Source organism: Festucalex cinctus, chromosome 6, assembly GCF_051991245.1.
Source record: "Festucalex cinctus isolate MCC-2025b chromosome 6, RoL_Fcin_1.0, whole genome shotgun sequence".
NCBI lineage: Eukaryota > Metazoa > Chordata > Actinopteri > Syngnathiformes > Syngnathidae > Festucalex > Festucalex cinctus.
Genome location: NC_135416.1, coordinates 7026896 through 7047907, shown reverse-complemented (window position 1 = coordinate 7047907; position 21012 = coordinate 7026896). Strand labels below are relative to the sequence as shown.

The 21012-nt window shown below is 38.8% G+C and overlaps 1 protein-coding gene and 5 non-coding genes across 6 annotated transcripts; 5 read left to right on the top strand and 1 right to left on the bottom strand.

The window, feature by feature from the left end:
• Positions 1–137: 137 nt before the first annotated feature.
• Positions 138–256, top strand: LOC144021459 (5S ribosomal RNA). Its single transcript, XR_013284152.1, has one exon. It is a non-coding gene; the product is annotated as a 5S ribosomal RNA (ribosomal RNA).
• A 305-nt stretch (positions 257–561) lies between these two features.
• On the top strand, positions 562–680 carry LOC144021458 (5S ribosomal RNA). Its single transcript, XR_013284151.1, has one exon. It is a non-coding gene; the product is annotated as a 5S ribosomal RNA (ribosomal RNA).
• A 321-nt stretch (positions 681–1001) lies between these two features.
• LOC144021472 (5S ribosomal RNA) lies at positions 1002–1120 on the top strand. Its single transcript, XR_013284162.1, has one exon. It is a non-coding gene; the product is annotated as a 5S ribosomal RNA (ribosomal RNA).
• A 328-nt stretch (positions 1121–1448) lies between these two features.
• LOC144021471 (5S ribosomal RNA) lies at positions 1449–1567 on the top strand. The gene has a single exon (XR_013284161.1). It is a non-coding gene; the product is annotated as a 5S ribosomal RNA (ribosomal RNA).
• A 318-nt stretch (positions 1568–1885) lies between these two features.
• Positions 1886–2004, top strand: LOC144021470 (5S ribosomal RNA). Its single transcript, XR_013284160.1, has one exon. It is a non-coding gene; the product is annotated as a 5S ribosomal RNA (ribosomal RNA).
• Positions 2005–3664: 1660 nt separating this feature from the next.
• Positions 3665–20875, bottom strand: LOC144020648 (platelet-derived growth factor subunit A-like). Its single transcript, XM_077524335.1, has 8 exons — positions 17294–20875; positions 15052–16314; positions 14729–14825; positions 11786–11890; positions 11497–11690; positions 10061–10187; positions 8416–8996; positions 3665–3840 (listed from the first exon to the last, which is right to left on the bottom strand). Exons 2-7 carry the CDS (start codon positions 15112–15114, stop codon positions 8986–8988), a joined length of 597 nt encoding a protein of 198 aa, XP_077380461.1. The 5' UTR covers positions 15115–16314; positions 17294–20875; the 3' UTR covers positions 3665–3840; positions 8416–8985.
• Positions 20876–21012: the final 137 nt, after the last annotated feature.

Sequence of the window (21012 nt, the reverse complement as noted above, 5' to 3'; positions counted from 1 at the left end):
TACAATATTCTCAAAGGATTAGCGAATGCAAGTTTTAGCATTCCAAAGATTTGCCTTTCTAGCTAATATGGGAGCACAACTGGGGTTCCTATACAACTGTTACCGCTATAAAATAATATGTTTTACGTCTTCGCTCGGCTTACGGCCATACTACCCTGAGAACGCCCGATCTCGTCCGATCTCGGAAGCTAAGCAGGGTCGGGCCTGGTTAGTACTTGGATGGGAGACCGCCTGGGAATACCAGGTGCTGTAAGCTTTTTTTTTTTTTTTTTCAAAGTTTCTTTTTGTTTGTTTGTTTGTTTTTTACACCTTGTAGTTTTTGTGTTCAGAATGACACTTAATATCCACCCACAATCCTATTTTTTGGGACCACGTGTCGTGTGTGTGTCTTTGATCATGAGATTTTGTCCTGGCGGTGGCCTCAACCAGTAGATACTCTCAATTTTCTCAAAGGATGAGCTACCGCATATTTTAGCATTCCAAGATTAGCATGGAAGCACAGATTTTGGCCATACTACAACTGTTACTCCTATAAAAGAACATGTTTTACATTCACATTCGGCTTACGGCCATACTACCCTGAGAACGCCCGATCTCGTCCGATCTCGGAAGCTAAGCAGGGTCGGGCCTGGTTAGTACTTGGATGGGAGACCGCCTGGGAATACCAGGTGCTGTAAGCTTTTTTTTTTTTTTTTTCCTCTCCCAAAGTTTCTTTTTCTTTTCCTTTTTTCCCCACCTTGTTCTTTTTGTGTTCAAAACAGCGCTTAATATCCACCCGCAATCCTATTTTTTTGGACCACGTGTTGTGTGTGTGTCTGATCATGAGATTTTGTGCTGGCGGTGGGCTGAACCAGTAGATAGCTCTCAGTTTTCTCAAAGGATGAGCTACCGCATATTTTAGCATTCCAAGATTTGCCTTTCGAGCTAAGATAGCAGCACAAAAGATTAGCTATAATACAACTGTTACTCCTATAAAAGAACATGTTTTACATTCACATTCGGCTTACGGCCATACTACCCTGAGAACGCCCGATCTCGTCCGATCTCGGAAGCTAAGCAGGGTCGGGCCTGGTTAGTACTTGGATGGGAGACCGCCTGGGAATACCAGGTGCTGTAAGCTTTTTTTTTTTTTTTTTTTTTTTTCAAAGTTTCTTTTTGGTTGTTTGTTTGTTTGTTTTTTACACCTTGTAGTTTTTGTGTTCAAAATAACGCTTAATATCCACCCACAATCCTGTTTTTGGGACCACGTGTTGTGTGTGTCTTTGATCATGAGATTTTGTGCTGGCGGTGGGCTGAACCAGTAGATAGCTCTCAATTTTCTCAAAGGATGACCCACCGCATATTTTAGCATTCCAAGATTAGCCTTTCGAGTTAAGATTGTAGTACAAAAGATTATCTATAATACAACTGTTACTCCTATAAAAGAACATGTTTTACATCCTTGTTCGGCTTACGGCCATACTACCCTGAGAACGCCCGATCTCGTCCGATCTCGGAAGCTAAGCAGGGTCGGGCCTGGTTAGTACTTGGATGGGAGACCGCCTGGGAATACCAGGTGCTGTAAGCTTTTTTTTTTTCTTTTTTTTTCAAAGTTTCTTTTTGTTTGTTTGTTTTTTACACCTTGTAGTTTTTGTGTTCAGAATAACACTTAATACCCACCCACAATCCTATTTTTTGGGACCACGTGTTGTGTGTGTCTTTGATCATGAGATTTTGTGCTGGCGGTGGCCTCAACCAGTAGATAGCTCTCAATTTTCTCAAAGGATGAGCCACCGCATATTTTAGCATTCCAAGATTAGCCTTTCGAGTTAAGATTGTAGTACAAAAGATTAGCTATAATACAACTGTTACTCCTATAAAAGAACATGTTTTACATCCTCGTTCGGCTTACGGCCATACTACCCTGAGAACGCCCGATCTCGTCCGATCTCGGAAGCTAAGCAGGGTCGGGCCTGGTTAGTACTTGGATGGGAGACCGCCTGGGAATACCAGGTGCTGTAAGCTTTTTTTTTTTTCTTATTTATTTGGGGTTTTTTTATTCTAAAATTTCATATATTTTTTTTTACACCTTGTAGTTTTTTTTTCAAAATAAAGCTTAATTTCCACCCACAATCCTATTCTATTGGGACCATGCAGCTTAAATGTACAGGAAGTGAGCTATGAATTTTGGCCCATTTTGGCACATTGACTGTGATCATACTTTTTGCCCCTTTGCAAACAGTTTTCATCCAATTGACTTCAAACTCGGCATGTACCATCTCACGACCTGAGACAACAAGTGGGCAAAAACATATTGACTTTTAGAAATACTATATGACTAATTAGATTGCACTAAAAAACTAGCCACCAGAGGGTACTATAACTGCACAAATGGAAATCAACCTGACCTTTTTTTTTCTTTTTTTTTTTTTTTTTATATATAAACAGACGTGTAGCATTTAAATATCATGAACATGACGACGACGATATTGTGGCAGTTTTAATATCACGATATTGCCGGTATCGTTACATCTCTAATTGTCAGGTGTGTACCACCGATGGTGAAGGTTTGGACAGACAGCTAGAAAAGACAGTATTTAATAAGTCAAAGGTCAATTTCTCCTGAATCCTGATAACTTCAAACAAAAATATAACTTTTTTTTTTCTCCAGTTGTCATGCACTTGAAGATAAAAATCCCCAACTAATGTGCTCGCTATCATGAGTTTGCCCCTCGGTGATGCGATGGGACATTCTAATATTACATACAAACATCAGAGAGAAGCAGAACGCTTCCCTTGTTGTTAAAGGGACTTTTGCTTTTGGTAACCAAACCATTTCAGCTGTCCTTCTTAAGGGTGACCTCGCTTCCTCAAACACACGCAGCTGTGAATAACCTCGCCCGTAGGCAGAAGATATGTATCAGGCCAATCACACCATGTCCAACAGTTCTTCCCTGTTGTGGAGATGACGATGTTGTTATGGTTACAGGCTAACGCTGAAATACTCAATTGTTCAACAGTATGTGTGCCTGAGTCACCAGTATCTGCTAACACAAAAGTTGAATGATAGGAAGGAAATACAGTGGACAATTCGGTTTAGGACACAACCAGATTTTTTTTTTAAGCATGTCGTAACACACCGTTGTCTATCACTTAGCTATGCTATTGCTAACACAGTACTAACGTGCCGTCACAATTACACTAGATATTTTTTTTTTCCAAAAACACACTTCTAGCCTCGGTAGGGTGATCAGATGCCTCATTTTGACTGTGATAGTCCCGTTTTTGAACAGTCACCCAAGATAGCATTTAGCATGAGCAATTACTACCTAACGTCCCGCATGTCATTGGTCTCTATGCTGGTCTGTCAAGGAATTGCTTTATGTGAAACTGGTCCGTGACAAAAGGTCAGGGACTCTGGCTCAAAAGTGTTAAAGGAAACTCATCGTGACTGACATGACATTTATTTCGCTAAAACAGGAAGATGCATTAGTTTGTCCACTCTCCTGACCTTCTTGCCCACCTGAGTGCAGACCAGTGCTGTGGGTCAACGACCCAGGTCTCATTTTGTTTCACCAGAGGACAAAAGAACAGATGGACGTTCCACCACGTATCCTTCTGGCTTTCTTCACCTGCTTCCCCATCAAACCAAGGCTCTGCTTGTATCTTTTGTGACGAGATCTTATCAGCTCCAGTGCGAAGGAAGATGGCTGAAATGTGAATGAGGGCTGAAAGATGTGCGTGCCACTCAACTTGGCAGGATGTTAACTTTCTTTCCCCGAGCTGTTTAGTCAACGAGCGAAGGAGCCGTCACATACTTGACTCGCTCTTTTGCCACAGTTTCCCGTCACTCGGTTGTCACTGAGGATGAGAATGAGAAAGACGAGTTTGATATGTCAACAAATTCCCCGCAAAACTCCATCGGAGTTATTTTTCTGACCCAAAGTTGCATTCTTTTAAGACATTCATGCTGGTCATTTTCGGTGCTCTGGAAACTTGAAAGCTAACATACTGCAGTAGGGCTGAGAATCTTTGACCGTCTCACGATTCGATTCGATTACGATTTTTGGGTCTACGATTTGATTCGGAATCGATTTTCGATTCTCGATTCAAACGATGGGTACCTGTAACTCTAATTCACTATTATTAATATTACTAAAAGAACCACAACAAAACTAGTAAAACTATTGGAGTGTTGAAAATAACGTGTGCGATTATTTTTGTACGAAATCTAACTAAACGTGGGAACAGGCCTTATCATGAGTTAATTAGCAAACTGAATAAAAGCTCATTGCAAGCAGGATGCGACGTTTCCTCCCATCCTGTGGACGGTCCATTAATGTCGCAGACTCCCACTGCTTCCTCGCCTTGCTTTGTAAGCATTATTGATGTGAGGGGTTTAATGATTATCTCAGCCTCTTAGCTGTGTGTAAATCATCATCATCATCATCATCATCATCGGGTGGAGCAGCAGGGCTTCTTCCTTGTGGAAACCTTTCATTCAGTGTGCTCTTTAAAATGTCTTCAATAAGAGGTCAGAACAAGATTTACTATCGTCCGCTGACTCTGTGAGGCCCCTTGGGTCTTCTTCTTTCTTCTTATTAATGTCTTCTCGTCTTCTTTATCAAATTTATGTTGACCCTACCCTAAAATCACAAGACTTTATAAGTAAAAAAATTACATTGACAAAATTAAGGTACGCCAAAATGTTTGGGTTTGAGTGTTTTTTTTTGTATTTTCTCCCATTTATTATTATTATTATTATTATTATTATTATTATTGTTTACTTTCAATATATTAAAAAAAACATTCACAAATGTATGATTTATAAATATACATTAGACATTAATTTTATCTGATCACTTTTAAAGATATAAATGAATATTTGTTTTTCTAATAAATACATGAATAAATCTAACAATTTAAAAAAAAAAAGAAAAAAGTAAAACTTCCCGTCAACTTTTCATCTTCCGCTCTCCCATTAATTCCCCGGATGATAATCTCTTGAGCCTCACCCGGGTTCATAAAGCGACCTCTTTTGCAGCGTGCAAACTGCAGATAATCCTCTTGTTATGCCTGTGCACGCGTTCCATGAGCCAAGTATGAATTTTTGTCAAGTTTTCACACAAACACTGAAACCATTTTGGCATCAATATAAGACCAAGGAATTAATGTCAAACTACCCCTGACCTTGAAACCATTTAGAGACTTTATAAAGTGAAATCTGATATTTGTATGTAAATATGTTTGAAATTATTTGCTGAAAACATGTGCAAAGACTGAGTAGACTATGTACTTGTAGTATTCACTGTAGTGGAGCCAAAGCATTAAATTATTCTTCACCATCTCCGTTGCCTGATTTTTGGAGTGTGCGTGGCGAAAACAGTGCCCAGTGACACACTTGGGTCTCGAGCAAGCGTACCCCCCTACTCGTAATAGAACAAAGCGTACCCCCTTACTCACTTTCTAACAACTTGGTGCCTTTGTTTGCATCAGTCAGTGATTATCCTGTGCAATTGTGAGTTAGTTAATTAGTTGGCCCATTTTTACTAAGTCATCTTGCAGTTAGCTAGCTAGCATTGTGGGTGTATTACGAGCAGGAAATCTGCTGAAATATCTGTCGTGTAGTGTGAGCCACAGGCTGAAATGGCTAACTTTGACTAAACTGTCTGTTATGTGGACCCAGTGACAACACCAAGCAAGGTGGTGACATATTGGACAAGCCCGTCGGAAGCCTTTTAGCCCGCAAGCTAGCTGGTGGCTAGCGCCTCTCGTCGTGGTATTAAAAAGCCCTGCGACAACTTGGTGGGATATTTCCAGCCACTGGAGGCTTTAAGCGGATATATTTTACACTTATTTAGACAGCAGTTGGTTTTTAACTATTTTGACGTCTAATTTTATACTTGATATTTGGCAGGCAACAACACACAGACTGTCAATAAAGCACCCTTGGTCTTGAAATAAAATTATCTTCATCCTCAAGTGCAGAAATAATGTCAAAATGGATTTTTAAAGGTCCATCCATTAAAAAAAAAAAAAAAAAAAAAAAGTAGATCATGGCGTCCCACTAGCTCCTCTTTGGCATCACAATGCCTCTTAATGGCTTTGTGCTAAATGTGAGCACGACCACGAGGGATTAAAGTGGGCGGAACATGCCGCCACGACATCAAAACCATCGGCGGCGGACTCTGCTCACAGCTGCATGGCTTTTTAATCTCACGGCAAGCCTTCGAAATAGGTTGCCTTGATTGTTGTCCGAGGTAGCGGGGGCGGGGGAGTGGCGGGGTTAATGTTCCTGAGCGGCACTCAATCGGCACGTCACACCTTTAACAAGCCTTCCACTCGAGAGTCCATTAAAAAGTATTTAACTCCCCCTTCAAGCTGAAGAGGACTCCCCGTCTCTGTTTTCATACGTTGGCTTTTCCCTCTTTTTGTGCCTCCGCAAAGAAGAGTGAAGCTTTTTCGGCTAAAACAAAAGAGGGAGAGCCGCAGGGGATGGAGACGGGATGGTGGGGGGGCTGACAGCAGGGGTGGCTTCTGCTGCCCCTACGTACAAAAACGTGAACCGAACCGTGACTCTAAAACAAAGGGACAAACGTCACCGTGATTTTTGGTGCACCATATTACACCCCTAATTTCAAGTCTCTGGAACTTCACAAATACCTTACATGGGATGTAAACTGCTGGTCAGTCTTCGTCTAGCAGATTGTGTCATTTGAAGATATATAGCCATTGATTCCCCCCCGAAAGTAAATCCAAGCACCCCCAAAATTGGAGCAATCCTAAGATTTGATTTACTTACTGTCTTTTTAACAAGATAGACAAGTGTTATATGCAATGTACCTCCAAAATCGTTTGATCCATCCGATCCCTCCCACCTCTTCTCACGAAGGCTAGTTTAGCGCAAAAGTGCGCAGTTTTCCAGTCAATGGAGTTTGAGTAAGTAGCCCTAGTTTACTTATAACAAGAATATTCTGCAAATTTCTACCAAACTTCTACCACTCAATATCAACACATACCAAGCCTCATTTCTGCTCCATACAGTATAATCATAGGTCACTGTTTATGTTGTTAGGTAGGAGCTAGCTAAAACGTTTTCTAGCTAAGAAGCTTTAGCCGACATGTTTCAGGTGGTCACTCAAATTAGATTTAGTTTATGTAGGAATAATTGTAAATAAGAAGTTATACATTTGTTGCAATGAAGAACTGCTTCTGCTTGCAATGAAGAATACGTTGCTCGGTTCCCACTCACATTCACATAGCCTGGCTATTTGAAGATGACTCAAAAAGCTGAAGAACCACAACATCTAACGCAGCAGAATGGCTCGAGCCAGTCTGCTGAGGCCGCCTGTTTTCTGTTAAGAAATGATTGCAAACTTGACCACACATGTACTCAGCAATCTTCCACTCACATACACAACACATAGACAAACGTGTACACTGTGTTCCAAGTTATGCCTTGCATAACACTCATGTAACTAGGGGCGTGGAAAACTAAATAAATAGAGAAGGTGAGGAGAGGAATCTTCAGAGAGTGCAGAAGTGAATTGCGTCAGTCAGTTCCTCTCCTGAACTGAGTGTCATCTCTCCTTTTTGTGTCGTGTTTAATAGATGCCAAACAGGTAACCCTGACAGTTTATGTGACGATGCAAAGAAGAGGTTGAGATTGCCTGATCAGAGGTCAAGTCCCATCATCTCGTTTCAGGTCGGATCAGGCATTTTAGCCAGCATGTTGCTAATCTGCTTAGCTGAGATTTACCGAGATGGCAGTTTCTCTGGCTCGGGCACACACTTAAACACACACGCATTGCTCTTCCGGCCTGTCTGTTTTCATTTCCTCCCTCTCACCTTTCACTTACGCTCTCTCGCTTATCCTCATCTGTCTTTCTCTTTTACCAACATGCACATGTTGTGAGATGCGAGGATGCTTTGTCGACCATACCACAACGTGTTTTCAAAGATTTTGGAAAAGTTCCACTTTCAGAGGAAAAAAAAAATTGTTGATTCAAAATCTCTCTGCAGCAAAGCAGCCCTAGAACATTGGGCACCACATCTTTCCCCCTTGATAGTCTTGAGATTTTATTGTACCCTGGCCTTGACAGATTCAAAACAGCATGTCAGATGCAGAAAGGCAGCTCCAGAACATGCGCGAGCTTTCTAACAATAGGCAGCATTCACTCAAGAAATCTTTTGATATTCTTGAGGTAGATTTGTCCCGCATATTTTACAGTAGGCACATTGTATTTTTCCCTTGTGAGCTAATGTGACTTGCTAAACAACCCCACTTTTGTCTGTTTTTTTTTGTTTTGTTTTTTCCCCAACATGTCTTCCTTGGATGTGTTTTTGGAGGCTATTTTTTAACAAATGTGCTTGGTTTGACTTCTATAAAATTAAAATGGAGATGATCAAATTGTATTGACCTCTGAAAACACTGACCTTCCTCTGCCGCTGTCTTCGTCTGTGGTCTTGCAGTTGCGTGCAGTTCTCACTTACAAATGGGTGGAGATTTGATCTTTTCAGCATTATTATCCTGCAAATAATCTCCCTTACACAAACACACATGCACACACACAGTGCAGCCATTTCTATTTCCTTTAGGGACAAAAGCGCCCGTATAAATAGTTTATTAATAATGGTTACATATCAGGAGGATGCTCCCCCTGACTTTTTCGAGACAGTAAACAAAGCACAAGAGGTTATACAAACAAGAGCGTACATAATGTGCAAGATAAATGTCAGAATAAAAAAAAAAAAAAAAATGAAAGTCTTCATCCCAGCCTCTGGAGAGGATTCATCGCAGTTTATAATCCAAGACGATGAGAAGGTTATACAATAAGTCCCACCTCGCTTTTGATCCCGTTTCTCCATCGAGGAACGACGGCATGCGGTTAGCCCGCTCGTCTTTGTGGGTCATGTGGGCACTACGTCCTCTTTGGATCATTTGAAGGCTCAAAAGTGTGCAGTATATCCTCGTCTTGTTCTCAAATTCCATCACATCCGCTGCGTTCACCTGATGCCTGAGATGAAACCGAGGACATATTGTTGAAAGTTTTACAGTGTGATCCAAAACAACATAAGATTTGTCTGTTTCTCGGTTAAAAAAAAAATGTGTTCCTTAAGATTCCATCCATCCATCCATCCATCCATCCATCCATCCTATGGAGGATCAAAACTGCCAAAATTCAAAATAAATAAATGACTAAATAAATAAATAAATAAATGATTAAAAGTGAAAATAAAAATGAAGACGTCCTTGTTCGCCGAGCTGCTCACTCGACCAATGACAGGCAGTTTGCGACGGCGGAGTCCAACCCAAGACACGCTTAGGACCGCCCCCTCATTTGAATAACATTTCGACTTGGCAGTACGGCCCAAAACTGCCAAAATTCAAAATAAAAAAATGACTAAATAAATAAATGAATAATAAATAAATGACTAAATAAATAAAAAATGACTAAATAAATAAATAAATGACTAAACAAATAGATAAATAGATGACTAAATAAATAGACACATGACTAAATAAATAGATAAATAAATGACTAAATAAATAGATAAATGACTAAATAAATAAATAAGTGACTAAATAAATAAATAAATTACTAAAAGTGAAAATAAAAACTGATTTATTTCCATTTATATATTTTTGGATATAATTTTCGAATTATATTTCTTTCATATTAATTTTTAGTCATTTATTTATTTATTTAGTCATTTATTTATTTTGAATTTTGGCAGTTTTGGTACTACATACCATACCATCCATCCATCCATCCAATTTATTTGAGTTTGACAGTAAACGTTTTGTGAATCTGAGCTAGCCAAGCGTATTAGCGTCCTTTCCATTTAATGTCATGAGTCAGCAGGTTGAAAGGTCAGCTGGAGGCCACTCTCCTGCTTGACTTATAGACTAAAACAACTCTGTTCACATCCTCCGGGAGCAGGAAGTGCTCTCTTGGGAGGTGTCCGCGCATATCATTGTGCATGTTGGTAGCTATATGTGTGAGGTGTTGTTGCGATCAGGAAACGCACACAGAGAAAGGAAAAGAATCATAAAAACCAACTTGGTCTACACACTCACTGTTATCTGCATTCGAGTTTGGACCGTGTTGCCGCTTGTTGGCGCACGTGCACTCCAGGTGGTCCTCCAGTCGCACCTGCACCTCCCTCAGTTTGGGCCGCCGGCGCACATACTCCACCTTGGCCACCTTGGTAGAAGCAATCGGACGATGATAGGCATAGAAATTATTTACAAATAAAATAGAAATGGAATTTTCAGTGAAGAAACTTTCACGGCATTTGTGAATGATCTTCAAGTAAATACAGAATTAATAATTGTCATCTTGCTAAAGAGCCTTCTTGTTTTTTTTTTCTATCTGAATAAATGTCATTCAGCTGGTGCTCAGTGCAGGGGCGGATCTTATTCAGGACTGGACACCCCAAAATCATGAAAAAAAATAATCCTAAACTATTTGTAAATAACCATAAATACAATAATGTCAATAATAATAATGTCACAGAAGTGAAAAGACAATTTAGAAGAGATTTCTTTTTCTGATGTGATATGGAGTACTGCTTGGTATCACCGATACGATCTGATTACTAATACTTTGTGCAAAATAATACACCAATTTTTTTTCTGCTAAATCTAAAAAAAAATGTAGTTTATAATGGACTCCCAATATTCGCAGGATATAGGGACAAGGCCAGCCCACATATAATTGACAGCCATTGGAATGCATTGGAAAATGAGAAAAAATAAATAAATACACCTAAAGAATTGTTAAAAAAAAAAAAAAAAAGGCTGATAAAAATTCATTTTACATGAACAGCAAAGGGCGATGGGAAAAAAATCTAACAAAAAAGAAGCAAAAAAATATTTTAAAACTACAGTATAGAAAATAGAACCATAGTTTCATAATGAATCCAAGACATCAGAGTAATTTATGTATTAATTCATTTTAAACTCGGAAAACAGGAACGTACGTATAAGGTCGCAGTCAGACACTTGCTGCTTTATAATGCTCAGTGGCTCAAAGTGAAATTGCCATTAAATACTTAACTAAAAACTTGTCACTATTTACATTTTAAAATATAAAATTAGCAGTTAATGCAAATTACGGTGATTGTAAATAATAATAATAAAAACAGATATTTTATACATTAAATGTTTTTTATTAATATTTTCCAGTATATTTTTCTAAGTTCAGTGTAGCTGTTTGTTTGTTTTTTTAAGCATTTGCTGTGTCAACCACTTGAAACGATCACTTCTTTAGGAAACCTTATTTAAATAAACATTTTGCCTATGTCGGATTATCTCAGTGATGCAGATAAACACATTACCCCAACTACCATTTTTCTGCAAAAATCATTGCTGTTCATCATGAATCCATGCATGAGACTAAATTACTGAGCGGCATGGTGTGAGTTTGCACACATTTGTTACGCTCTGTAACATTTTTAGAATGTAACACGGGTGTCCTGGCTAAATAAAAACCGAGCAGTTGATAAATGTACCCTGACGTTGCGGTGGTGCTTGCGGGCCGGCTGGCATCTCATGTTGCTGGTGTTGCAGCAGCCCGTGCAGCGCTTCACCTCCACGCACGGCGGCCAGATGATGAAGTTGGCGGCGGTGGGGTCCACCTGACTGCGAGGGATTTCATAGATGGTGGTGCGCACCTTGCAGCCCGCAGGCGAGGCCTCCTCCACCACTGCAGGGGGCGATAAAGAGACCAGTGTGTGTCTGCGCGTCTCACCAGTATTCTACTTGTGTCGGCACTGTTTGCGTGTGCGTGTGCGCACTCACGAGTGCTCCGCTTGTAACGCGCATGTGTGTGCGTTTGCTTGAGTTCCGGGAAGGCGTGAGAGAAGACCTTGTCATAGTCGTGTTTGGTTTCAATCACCTCGTTTTCTGGACGCAAGACAAAACAACGCGATGGGATGTCACACGTTCTACTTTGCAAGATTCCCATAACCTTGTGTCAACACACACGAGGCTAAAGGCAACTCTCAACAGCTCGATTACATTGTAGCATGAAATGGACATTAATATGAGAACATTTGCCACATTGTGTTGAGTCTGACGCTGGAGCTATATAAGCACTGAGATGTTTACATGCAACTCATTACACATCAATCAGAAGCTTTTTGTTTTTATTTGTTTATTTTATTGTCATGAAAATGCATTTTGTTTATATATATGGTCTTTCTATTGTGCTGATTTTTACCTATAATGAATAGGTCTGAAACGTTCACTGTAATAAATAAATAAATAAATAAATAAAAGCTACAAGAATTTCTTTCAATAAAATCTTAAATAAATCATTAAATAAATAAATAAAAGCTATAATAATTCCTTACAATAAAACTTTAAATAAATCATTAAATAAATACATAAAAGATACAATAATTTCTTACAATAAAACCTTAAATGAATAAATGAATAAATAAATACATAAAAGATACAATAATTTCTTACAATAAAACCTTAAATGAATAAATGAATAAATAAATAAATAAAAGCTACAATTTCTTACAATAAAACCTAAATAAATCATTAAATAAATAAATAAAAGCTACAATAATTTCTTACAATAAAAACTCAAATAGATACATAAATAAATAAAAGCTTCAATAATATCTTGCAATAAAACCTTAAATAAATCATTAAATAAATAAATTAAAGCTACAATAATTTCTTACAATAAAACCTTAAATAAATCATTCACTAAATAAAAAATAAAAAAAATAAATACAAGCTACAATAATTTCTTTCAATAAAAACCTTAAATAAATCATTAAATAAATAAATAAATAAAAGCGACAATAATCCCATACAATAAAACCTTAAATAAATAAATAAATACATAAAAGCTACAATAATTTCTTACAATAAAACCTTAACTAACTAACTAACTAAATAAATAAATGCTACAATAATTTCTTATAATAAAACCTTTCTGCACTCCTGTGGATTGCACAGGTGTGCCTAACAAGTGTCTGTTGCATGTAAGACCACCTCCTAAAAAAAAATATCCCCCGCCTCCCCCTCAGCTGATTTCAACCTCCCGGCATGAATTATACATGGCAACGCAGTAGACCCTTCCAGCCCGGACCAAATAATGGCCGGCGTGACAACAGCATAATGAAAGTGAGCCACTTGACCCCCAAAGAAGGGAGGGGGAGCCAACACACTCATCATTTGCATGTCAATGATGCCAGGATTAATGGTGGCAGCGCACGTGAAAAATGAATCCGTTACCATTTAAAGAAGAAAAAAAAAAGCTTTCCTCCAGCGTTCCTCACTTGTTTAGTATCATTCAGGAAATAGTTTTCGTGATTAGTATTTGTTTGTCCGCCATGTTAGCGGATGAGATCGGGAAGATTCTCTAGTCAATGCGTCCACCTCCAACATGGCGGTGCGGGACATCACAGAAAAAAGGATCTTTAGCCCTGATTCCCAACCCAATATTAGCGTGCAATAAAAGCTTGTCAGATGCGGTTTAAAGAAATAATCACAATTGCCCTAATTGGTCCCAAAATGAGTTTACTAAAAAGAATGGTTTTGTTCATCTGTTTACGCCAGTGACAAATATTGAAACATTTGGATGGATGGATGGATGGATGTTGGATGTTCAATTTGTTCTTTGACTGAGGGAGGGGCGGCCTTAAGGTGTTCAACTTGCCATCCTCATGTCGCACACAAAAAGTTAATAGTAAAACCAACCGCTCGCTATTATAAGTGCATGTCGATGATTAAAGTTTCCATAATCAACTGCCTGTTGCTAGGCAGAATATTTGGAGCACTGTTACTTGAATAAAGAAAAAAGGGCACGTGACTCACTGTCACGTTACTGTTTGCACAGTAATCGGGGCACCGGAAATAGGGCAGGGAGAGGCATCAGAAAGCAAAACATGCAACTATAAATTAATACAAATTTATATTAAATATACATGTATAAATATAAATTCATAGGAGAAAAAATAATTACTCTTATTTTATGTTATTTGGACTTTTATTTTTACATTTTAAAATGCTATTTATGACTTCTGTTTCATTTATACTATAGGATTTCGGAAGTTCTTTTTATTATTAACACAACAATTTGTAAACAAAAAAAATACTATTATTTTTTATGATTTATACTTTGTTATAGAACAACATTATTTTTTTAATGTATTGCAATTGTAATCTGTGTTTTACAGTTATTCACACACAATTTTGTTTTATTATAATTTTTTGCCTATGCCATTTTTTTTTTTACATTTGTATACTTTTGTGTTAGGAAAATTATATACACTACCATTTTTTACATTGTTCTTAATACTTCAATTAAGACAATTATTTTACTCATAGTTTTGGAATTTGTGCAACAAAAATTTAAATAACCCGTGATTTAAAAACTAAAAAAAATTCTGTCATACTATTTTCTAAATTGCATGACAGAATTTTATTTTTATTTTTTATGTTTTTTATGTGGTTGGGGGAGCAAAATAACCCAGCCTTTTATTTATTTATTTACATTATCAGCATTTAACTTGAATTGCATTTTTTTGTGTACAGTTTATTTATTTATTTATTTTTAATATAGAACTTTATTTTGTCATTTGTAATAGCTGGGTAAGTTTGTTTATTTTACATTGTTGTATGAAGTACCGTTTCATTACATTACATAATTTCTACCCCTACTACAACGCATTATTAATATTAATGTCCAGCAAATACGAAAACAGGAGGCATTTTTTTTACCTACGGTGTCTATCTCGAGCAGCCGCTGGAGGTCGTTGATGCTCCGGATGTCGTTGCGGGACAGCCGCTCAACAAGCTGCCGGGGAATTGGAGACTCCTGCCGGGAGGAGAGTCACAGTGGAGGTCGGTGTTTTTTTTTTTTTTTATGGGTAGTGCCGCAGTTATGCGTTTCTCACAAACAAATTCGTCATCATTTGAATTTGTGCTTTAAAAAAAAAAAAATTGTAATTTATATATTTTATTTCTTCTCTCATTTTAAAGTTCGGTTATAATTCAAGTGAATGACTGATGAATATTAACCTGCCACTTTCGGCGGTATTTACCTCAGCAGCGGCTCGTATGAGGCAGAGGTAGCCGGCGAGGAGTTGGTAGAGCGCGGGTCTCATCTCCTCTCAGGTCCGCTGGGGAGGCTCCGCGAAGGGGCGAGAGTGCACTGATGGAGCCCGGGTGTCGCTCCCTGCTCTCGGCCGGAGCTCAGAACCATGCCTCAGGAAAACAATTCACTCCCCTCCACAAAAGACAACTAGGCAGGCTCGAACCAACATCGATGAAAAGAATGGAGTTACTTCCTTGCTTCTTGTTCTTCTTCTTCAAAAAAATAAAAAAAATAAAAAGTGATGGCATTCACGGAAACAGGCGTGAAATTCGTCCGCTCCCCCAGTTTATCCTCTAAAATCAAACATCCAAATGTGTTAGGTGGCACTGCGCATAATCACAGTGGTTTCGCCTGCTCTCTGCACAGTCTGCAGGCTTACTGAACTCCAGACGTCTCGGACTCTCGGTCCCGAGTTGTGACTAGTATGCGCGCCCCAGTGGCCAAAAAAAATAAATAAAAATAAATAAATAAATAAAAACCGGGGCGCGCTTGTAGGCTGCATAAATGAACACCAGCCAAAGATTACTTTTAAAGGGAAGGAAAAGTGACTTTTTATTTATTTATTTATTACTTTTTAAATGGTGTTTGCATGTATATAAATAGTTGAGTCTATTGAAAGATTAATAAAGTCATAATAAATGATGGAGTTAATAAAGTTAAGGTTGGTTAATGTCTAAACGCCTTACTCGTGTTTTTAATTTTGAAGTGACATTGGTAAATGAGTGTCCAGACCGCAATCTGTTGATTGTTGATTGTGTAGAATAGTCGATCAACCAGCAGAGGCGCTCTTGAGTCTGTCGCGACGAGTTTTCTGTCTAAAGAAGTCAACCATGACGTATTTTGATTTGCACCTTTCTTTGCATCACAGTGAGAAGTTTATGGCGCCAATCCACAGGAAGCTTCACCTGCTTGTGGACCTCGACTCGAATCTTCCGTCACACTGCTGTTGACTACTTCTCAGCTAACATGGCGCTGGATAGTTAAATGAACCCAATGAGTTATTTTTAAGTGTCCTTGAAAGGCACAAAATCAATTAAACATGTTGTGTATCGTGATTTCATGCATTAATTGTGTGACTCCTGTTTGTGTACTTACATTGGCCACCAGGGGGCAGTATAATAAATCCATACGGTAGGTATAAATGTCAAGAAGACGATCGGTGATGCGCATGCGCAGAAGATTGGCCAGCTTGGATCGCCAACTGCGGGAACTACAGAGGTCCAAACATGTTCACACACGCAAAATAAAACATTTAGCATTTAACCCACACACCGCAGACTTCCTGTAAAGTACAACAATGCAGACTCACTATAATGTATTGAGGTAAAAAGTAATATTTTCATCTTATGGAGGATTTGCCACGGAAGAGGCGGGACTTCCGACTTCTTTCTTTTGTTTTTTTAAGAGGGAACGCAAGTTCCTTCGACGCAAAGTTTTTTTTTCTTTTGACCATGACACCTTAGGGGCTCCGTACATTTGTGTAAATTCTTAGGAGGAAAAAAATAAAAAAAATAAAAAATAAATAAATAAAAATAAATAAATAAAGAAGAATTAGGTATCTGAAATAATGCAGCAAACTGTTGTCTGGCACACAACAACCCCCCAAAATGGTTCGTTTTGTACAAAATAAATACTTTTTTTTTTTTTTTTAAACCAAAATTGAGTTCTTTTTTGCAGTTTACACTTGCTAGAGAAGCAAATCCAACAAAATCTTCAGGAACAAAGTGGGAAGCATATGTACATCCTGCAAAAAGTGTCCTCTACCAGTCCATGCCCAATGGAGGTTAAATGAATAATGAACATTGATTTAGTGAAGCAATACAATCACGTTGGAGACTCACAAGTGGCTCGAAGTTTAAGAAAGCATCGCTAGAATCTGGAAATAATCCAGCCTGGAGCAGTGGAACATGCACATACACACATTTAGTCTCCCTTTGTCTCTTTCAATTTGTCACAACCACACACACTTAAGTCTGACTTATAAGAATAAGAATGAGAAAAGAATGCTGAAAGACAAATTTTCCTTCCAGCAAGGTGAAGTTGTGTGAGAGAGAGAAACCAGGCAATGATGAAATGATGTCCAATTAAAGCTCATGTCACAAGTGAAGAACCATCCCTACAGTTAACACACACACACACACACACGCAGGAGTGTAGTGGAGGGGAAGTGGGTCACAAGCAATTCAGACCTTGAATGGTGGGGCACTGTCACTTCCTGCGTCCTCACACTGCACGATGCACATCACTCGTTGCTTCTCTGGAGCGTCGCGCCTACTTGCTGTCCGAAGGCTCCAAGTGTGACCACCACACAAAGAGAAACACTCGTCATACACTGCGTATTGCGAAAGGAGAAGTCAAGCCAAAAAGTTGCGTTAAAATAGTAGGTTACTAGTCTAAATGCGGCAGTCTTATTAAATGTTGCATTTGTGGAATTGGAATTAAGCAGTTAATTTTGCCACTTGACTGAAAATGACATCACAGTTGCTCAGGGCTCAGGTAACGACCAATCACGGCTCAGCTTGTGAATGTCACATGACCAAACAAAACAGGAAACTAACGCTCTCTCTCGCATAAAAAAAAAGAAGGAAAAAAAAAAAGAAACTAATGCAAGGTACATAGAAAGTGGTGCAGTGAGAAAAAAAAAGTCCCGAGTTTGCTGCTGTGGATGCTTTAGAGCGCCACATTGTCAGCCATGAGTGACGCAGAGCAAGACTGAAGAGCGAGCTGAGGGAGGGAGTTTTCTTTTTTTAACACATTCACTGCCAGCCCAGCAAAAATGCATTATTTGACGTCTTTTTCCGTCAATGGCAGTCAATGAGTTAAGATGAGATGCAACCAAAATTGACGGATTTTTAAGCAAAATTTGCCTTAAAAAAGGAAAAAAGGATGCTGCAATATAATCAAAAAATATATTGGCACATTGTGTTTCACACATTCACTGCCAGCCCAGCAAAAATGCATTATTTGACGTCTTTTTCCGTCAATGGCAGTCAATGAGTTAAAACTGAGAGCCATTGGTAGGCCATAGCTTTGGGCTGACATGGCCACTTTAGAGCGCCTTGTTGTTGACCACGAGTGCATCACCAAATGGCTAGATTGAGCCAAGACCATTGCATTTAGCATGATGCAATTTCACCTTTTTTTGTTTTTTTTGTTTTTTGTTTTAAACAACCTAACAAGATAAACCGCAGCAAGAAAAGTGGGTGGCACCAATGGGTTAAGTTGATAGCAAGTTTTTAAGAGGGGAGATACAAGCAGCCACAGAAAAGCGAGGGTGTGTTTAAAAGCAATAAAAGTGGATAGAGAAACTTTACTGGAAGGGTGGGATTTGCTCAAAAAAGCAAGATAATCTACTCTTTACTGTACACATTTCATTTATACTCTCTTCAAATCAGCTAATGTAAATATTCACAAGTGAAAAGTGTATTTCGCCACGGTGGGACACCAGCCAGTTGGGCGATATAATGCCAAAATAGAAGCCACCTGTACAGACATGTGCTTAATTCTTATTCCACGAAGCAATTAAATCACAATACAGTGTTTAGACTAGCTGGATAATGGAAAGAAAATATTTTAAGCGGCTCTATTCCCTTGATTATACTAACCACCTGTGGAGAGCTTACAATTCATTCTTACTATATTAAAAAGCTATGTTTACTTCATCTTGAGCAAAAAGCAAGGGATGACTGTAAACCTACTAACTTGAAAAAAAACCACCTAGATTTTGTAGTCGTATTAGAGAAATTTTCATTTTTCCATTTTACACAAACTTAAACTTTTCTTCAAGGCTCTTCTTACATCCTTAGTGAACCAGAAACAAACCTGCTAGCGTACAGATGGACGAACTAACAACAACAACAAGGCTCTGTTAAAAAAAAAAAAGAAAAAAGAAAAAAAAAAGTTTACTCCTCTTCCTCTTTCCTACTTCCTTCAATTCTATCACCTTCCACTCAACAATAGTTTGACGTTATAAATTAAATATTGCCCTAAATTACCCCGGGTGTGAATAATCAAACACAAAAAGAATGATCTAGTCGACAGCTGTTTGGAGAAGTGCCAAGTGTGAAAAACAGCATCTTGGTGGGAGGTTTGGAACTTTTGATTCAAGGTGGCCAATTGTGTGTCGTTTCACTTGGGAGACTTTAATCTCCTTGGGGGGAAATAATTGGGAGTCAGCGAGGGAGTTAATCATGCTTCCCGCTGACAAAGGTGACACGCTAATTGCTCTTACATAACATGCACATGCGCATCAAAATGCCACCTTGTTATCAATCCATTCAATTCTTGTTTTCTTTACTTACTTCTACTATATTTAAAAATAACCTATATCAAATAAATCACACTGAATTTATATACAGTAGTATCTTGACTTTTGAGTTTACTTTCTTATGTTGGCAGCCTATTTCTGAAATGAGTCATAAATTTAGCTAAATTATGACACTAGTATTTTGGCACAGTTTACACGGAACCACACACAATACTGACAAGTGTAATTCAACTAATTATTGAGAAAGATCTGCTTCCACGAATAACCACTTAAACTTTTAAACCGGACGTATGCTCCAATCAAAAACGTTCACTTCAGGGACCGCTCGGAAAACATATTCTCTCAAAATATTACAGTCATATAATAACGCAGTAAGAAAAATGCATCACTGTCTATTCCCTCTCCGTCATTTTCAAGCCTTTCTCCTGCTCTGTTTTCCAAAGAGGCCAATTAGTAAAGGTCTCACGTCAATGACGAGCATGCTGGGAACCGATAGGATGAGGAAAAATCCCTCTCTGTCCTCATCCAAAGGGAGGATTTCTTCCTCATTGTGCCTGCGTTGGGAGTGGAGGATGTGCGGGGCGTCGTTTGGGAGGACTGATGTGGTGCTTTTGGCTTGAAAACAATGCAACGCTGTCTGCTACGGCCTAATGGAGGGAAGCGGTGTTTGCACACACATACTCTCGTTTCAATGAGGTGACATCATGGCATCATTGGAACAGCCACTTGCTTTCAGATGGAGGAGGAAGTGTCCTGTTTGGTCCAGATTGGGTTTGGCAAGCTGTCACTTTGAAGAGTATCGACATGGTAATACATTTGAGCACATGAATGTGGGTGTTTCTCAGTGGTAGAGCATTTGACTGCAGATTAAGACGTCCCTAGTTCAAATCTGGGTACCCCCTGTCTCTGAATTTTGTAGTTTCAGAAATCAGGTTACCATGAAAGCAAATTAATTTACTGGTATTCCACACAGAGAAGGCAGTTTCATAATGGGGGTGTAGCTCAGTGGTGGAGCATTTACCTATAGATGAATAGATCGCCAAATCAAATCTGGGCACCCTCTATCGCAGTTGTTTGCAATGTGATTTCCGTGGACTGTTATTCTGCTAGCAACTTTCTTTCCTGACACATTAGACAGAAAACTTGCACCAATTCAACTGGTGCAGCTAAGTGTTAGAGCACTTGACTGCAAGTCAAGAGGTTCCCTTCAAATCTTGGTACCTCATTTCCTTTTTTTAAAATTATTTTATAATTCAGTTCAAACTGGGATGTAGCTCAGTGGTAGAACATTTCCTCCAGATCAAGTCAGTCTTAATTATGTTGACCTCAACAAAACTCAAAAACAATCATCAGACAATAAGTACGTCAAATAAGTTAAAAGTTAATTCCTCCAGATTGTGGCTAGCTGCTGCAAATCAACACTGCACTGCCTACTGCTGAATGTGAACACACTAACAGCACCTGAGCTCTTTCTCACATCTGTTGAGCTTTCCAGGATACACCATCACACCTTTCCCACACTTTCCCATGCAAAACTCTCTGGAAAATTTTTGCTAACATTCAGCGCTGGCGCCATCTGCAGGAGACACGAACAACAAACTTTTCTCCAAGTCCGACGCGTTGCTCGACCACAAAGAAAGG

Coding starts and splice junctions, on each gene's coding strand:
- LOC144020648 (XM_077524335.1), bottom strand. CDS start 15,114: ATGAGACCCGCGCTCTACCAACTCCTCGCCGGCTACCTCTGCCTCATA. Junction 14,826..15,051: donor TCATACGAGCCGCTGCTGAG/GTAAATACCGCC, acceptor TCCTCCCGGCAG/GAGTCTCCAATTCCCCGGCA. Junction 11,891..14,728: donor GCTCGAGATAGACACCGTAG/GTAAAAAAAATG, acceptor TCTTGCGTCCAG/AAAACGAGGTGATTGAAACC.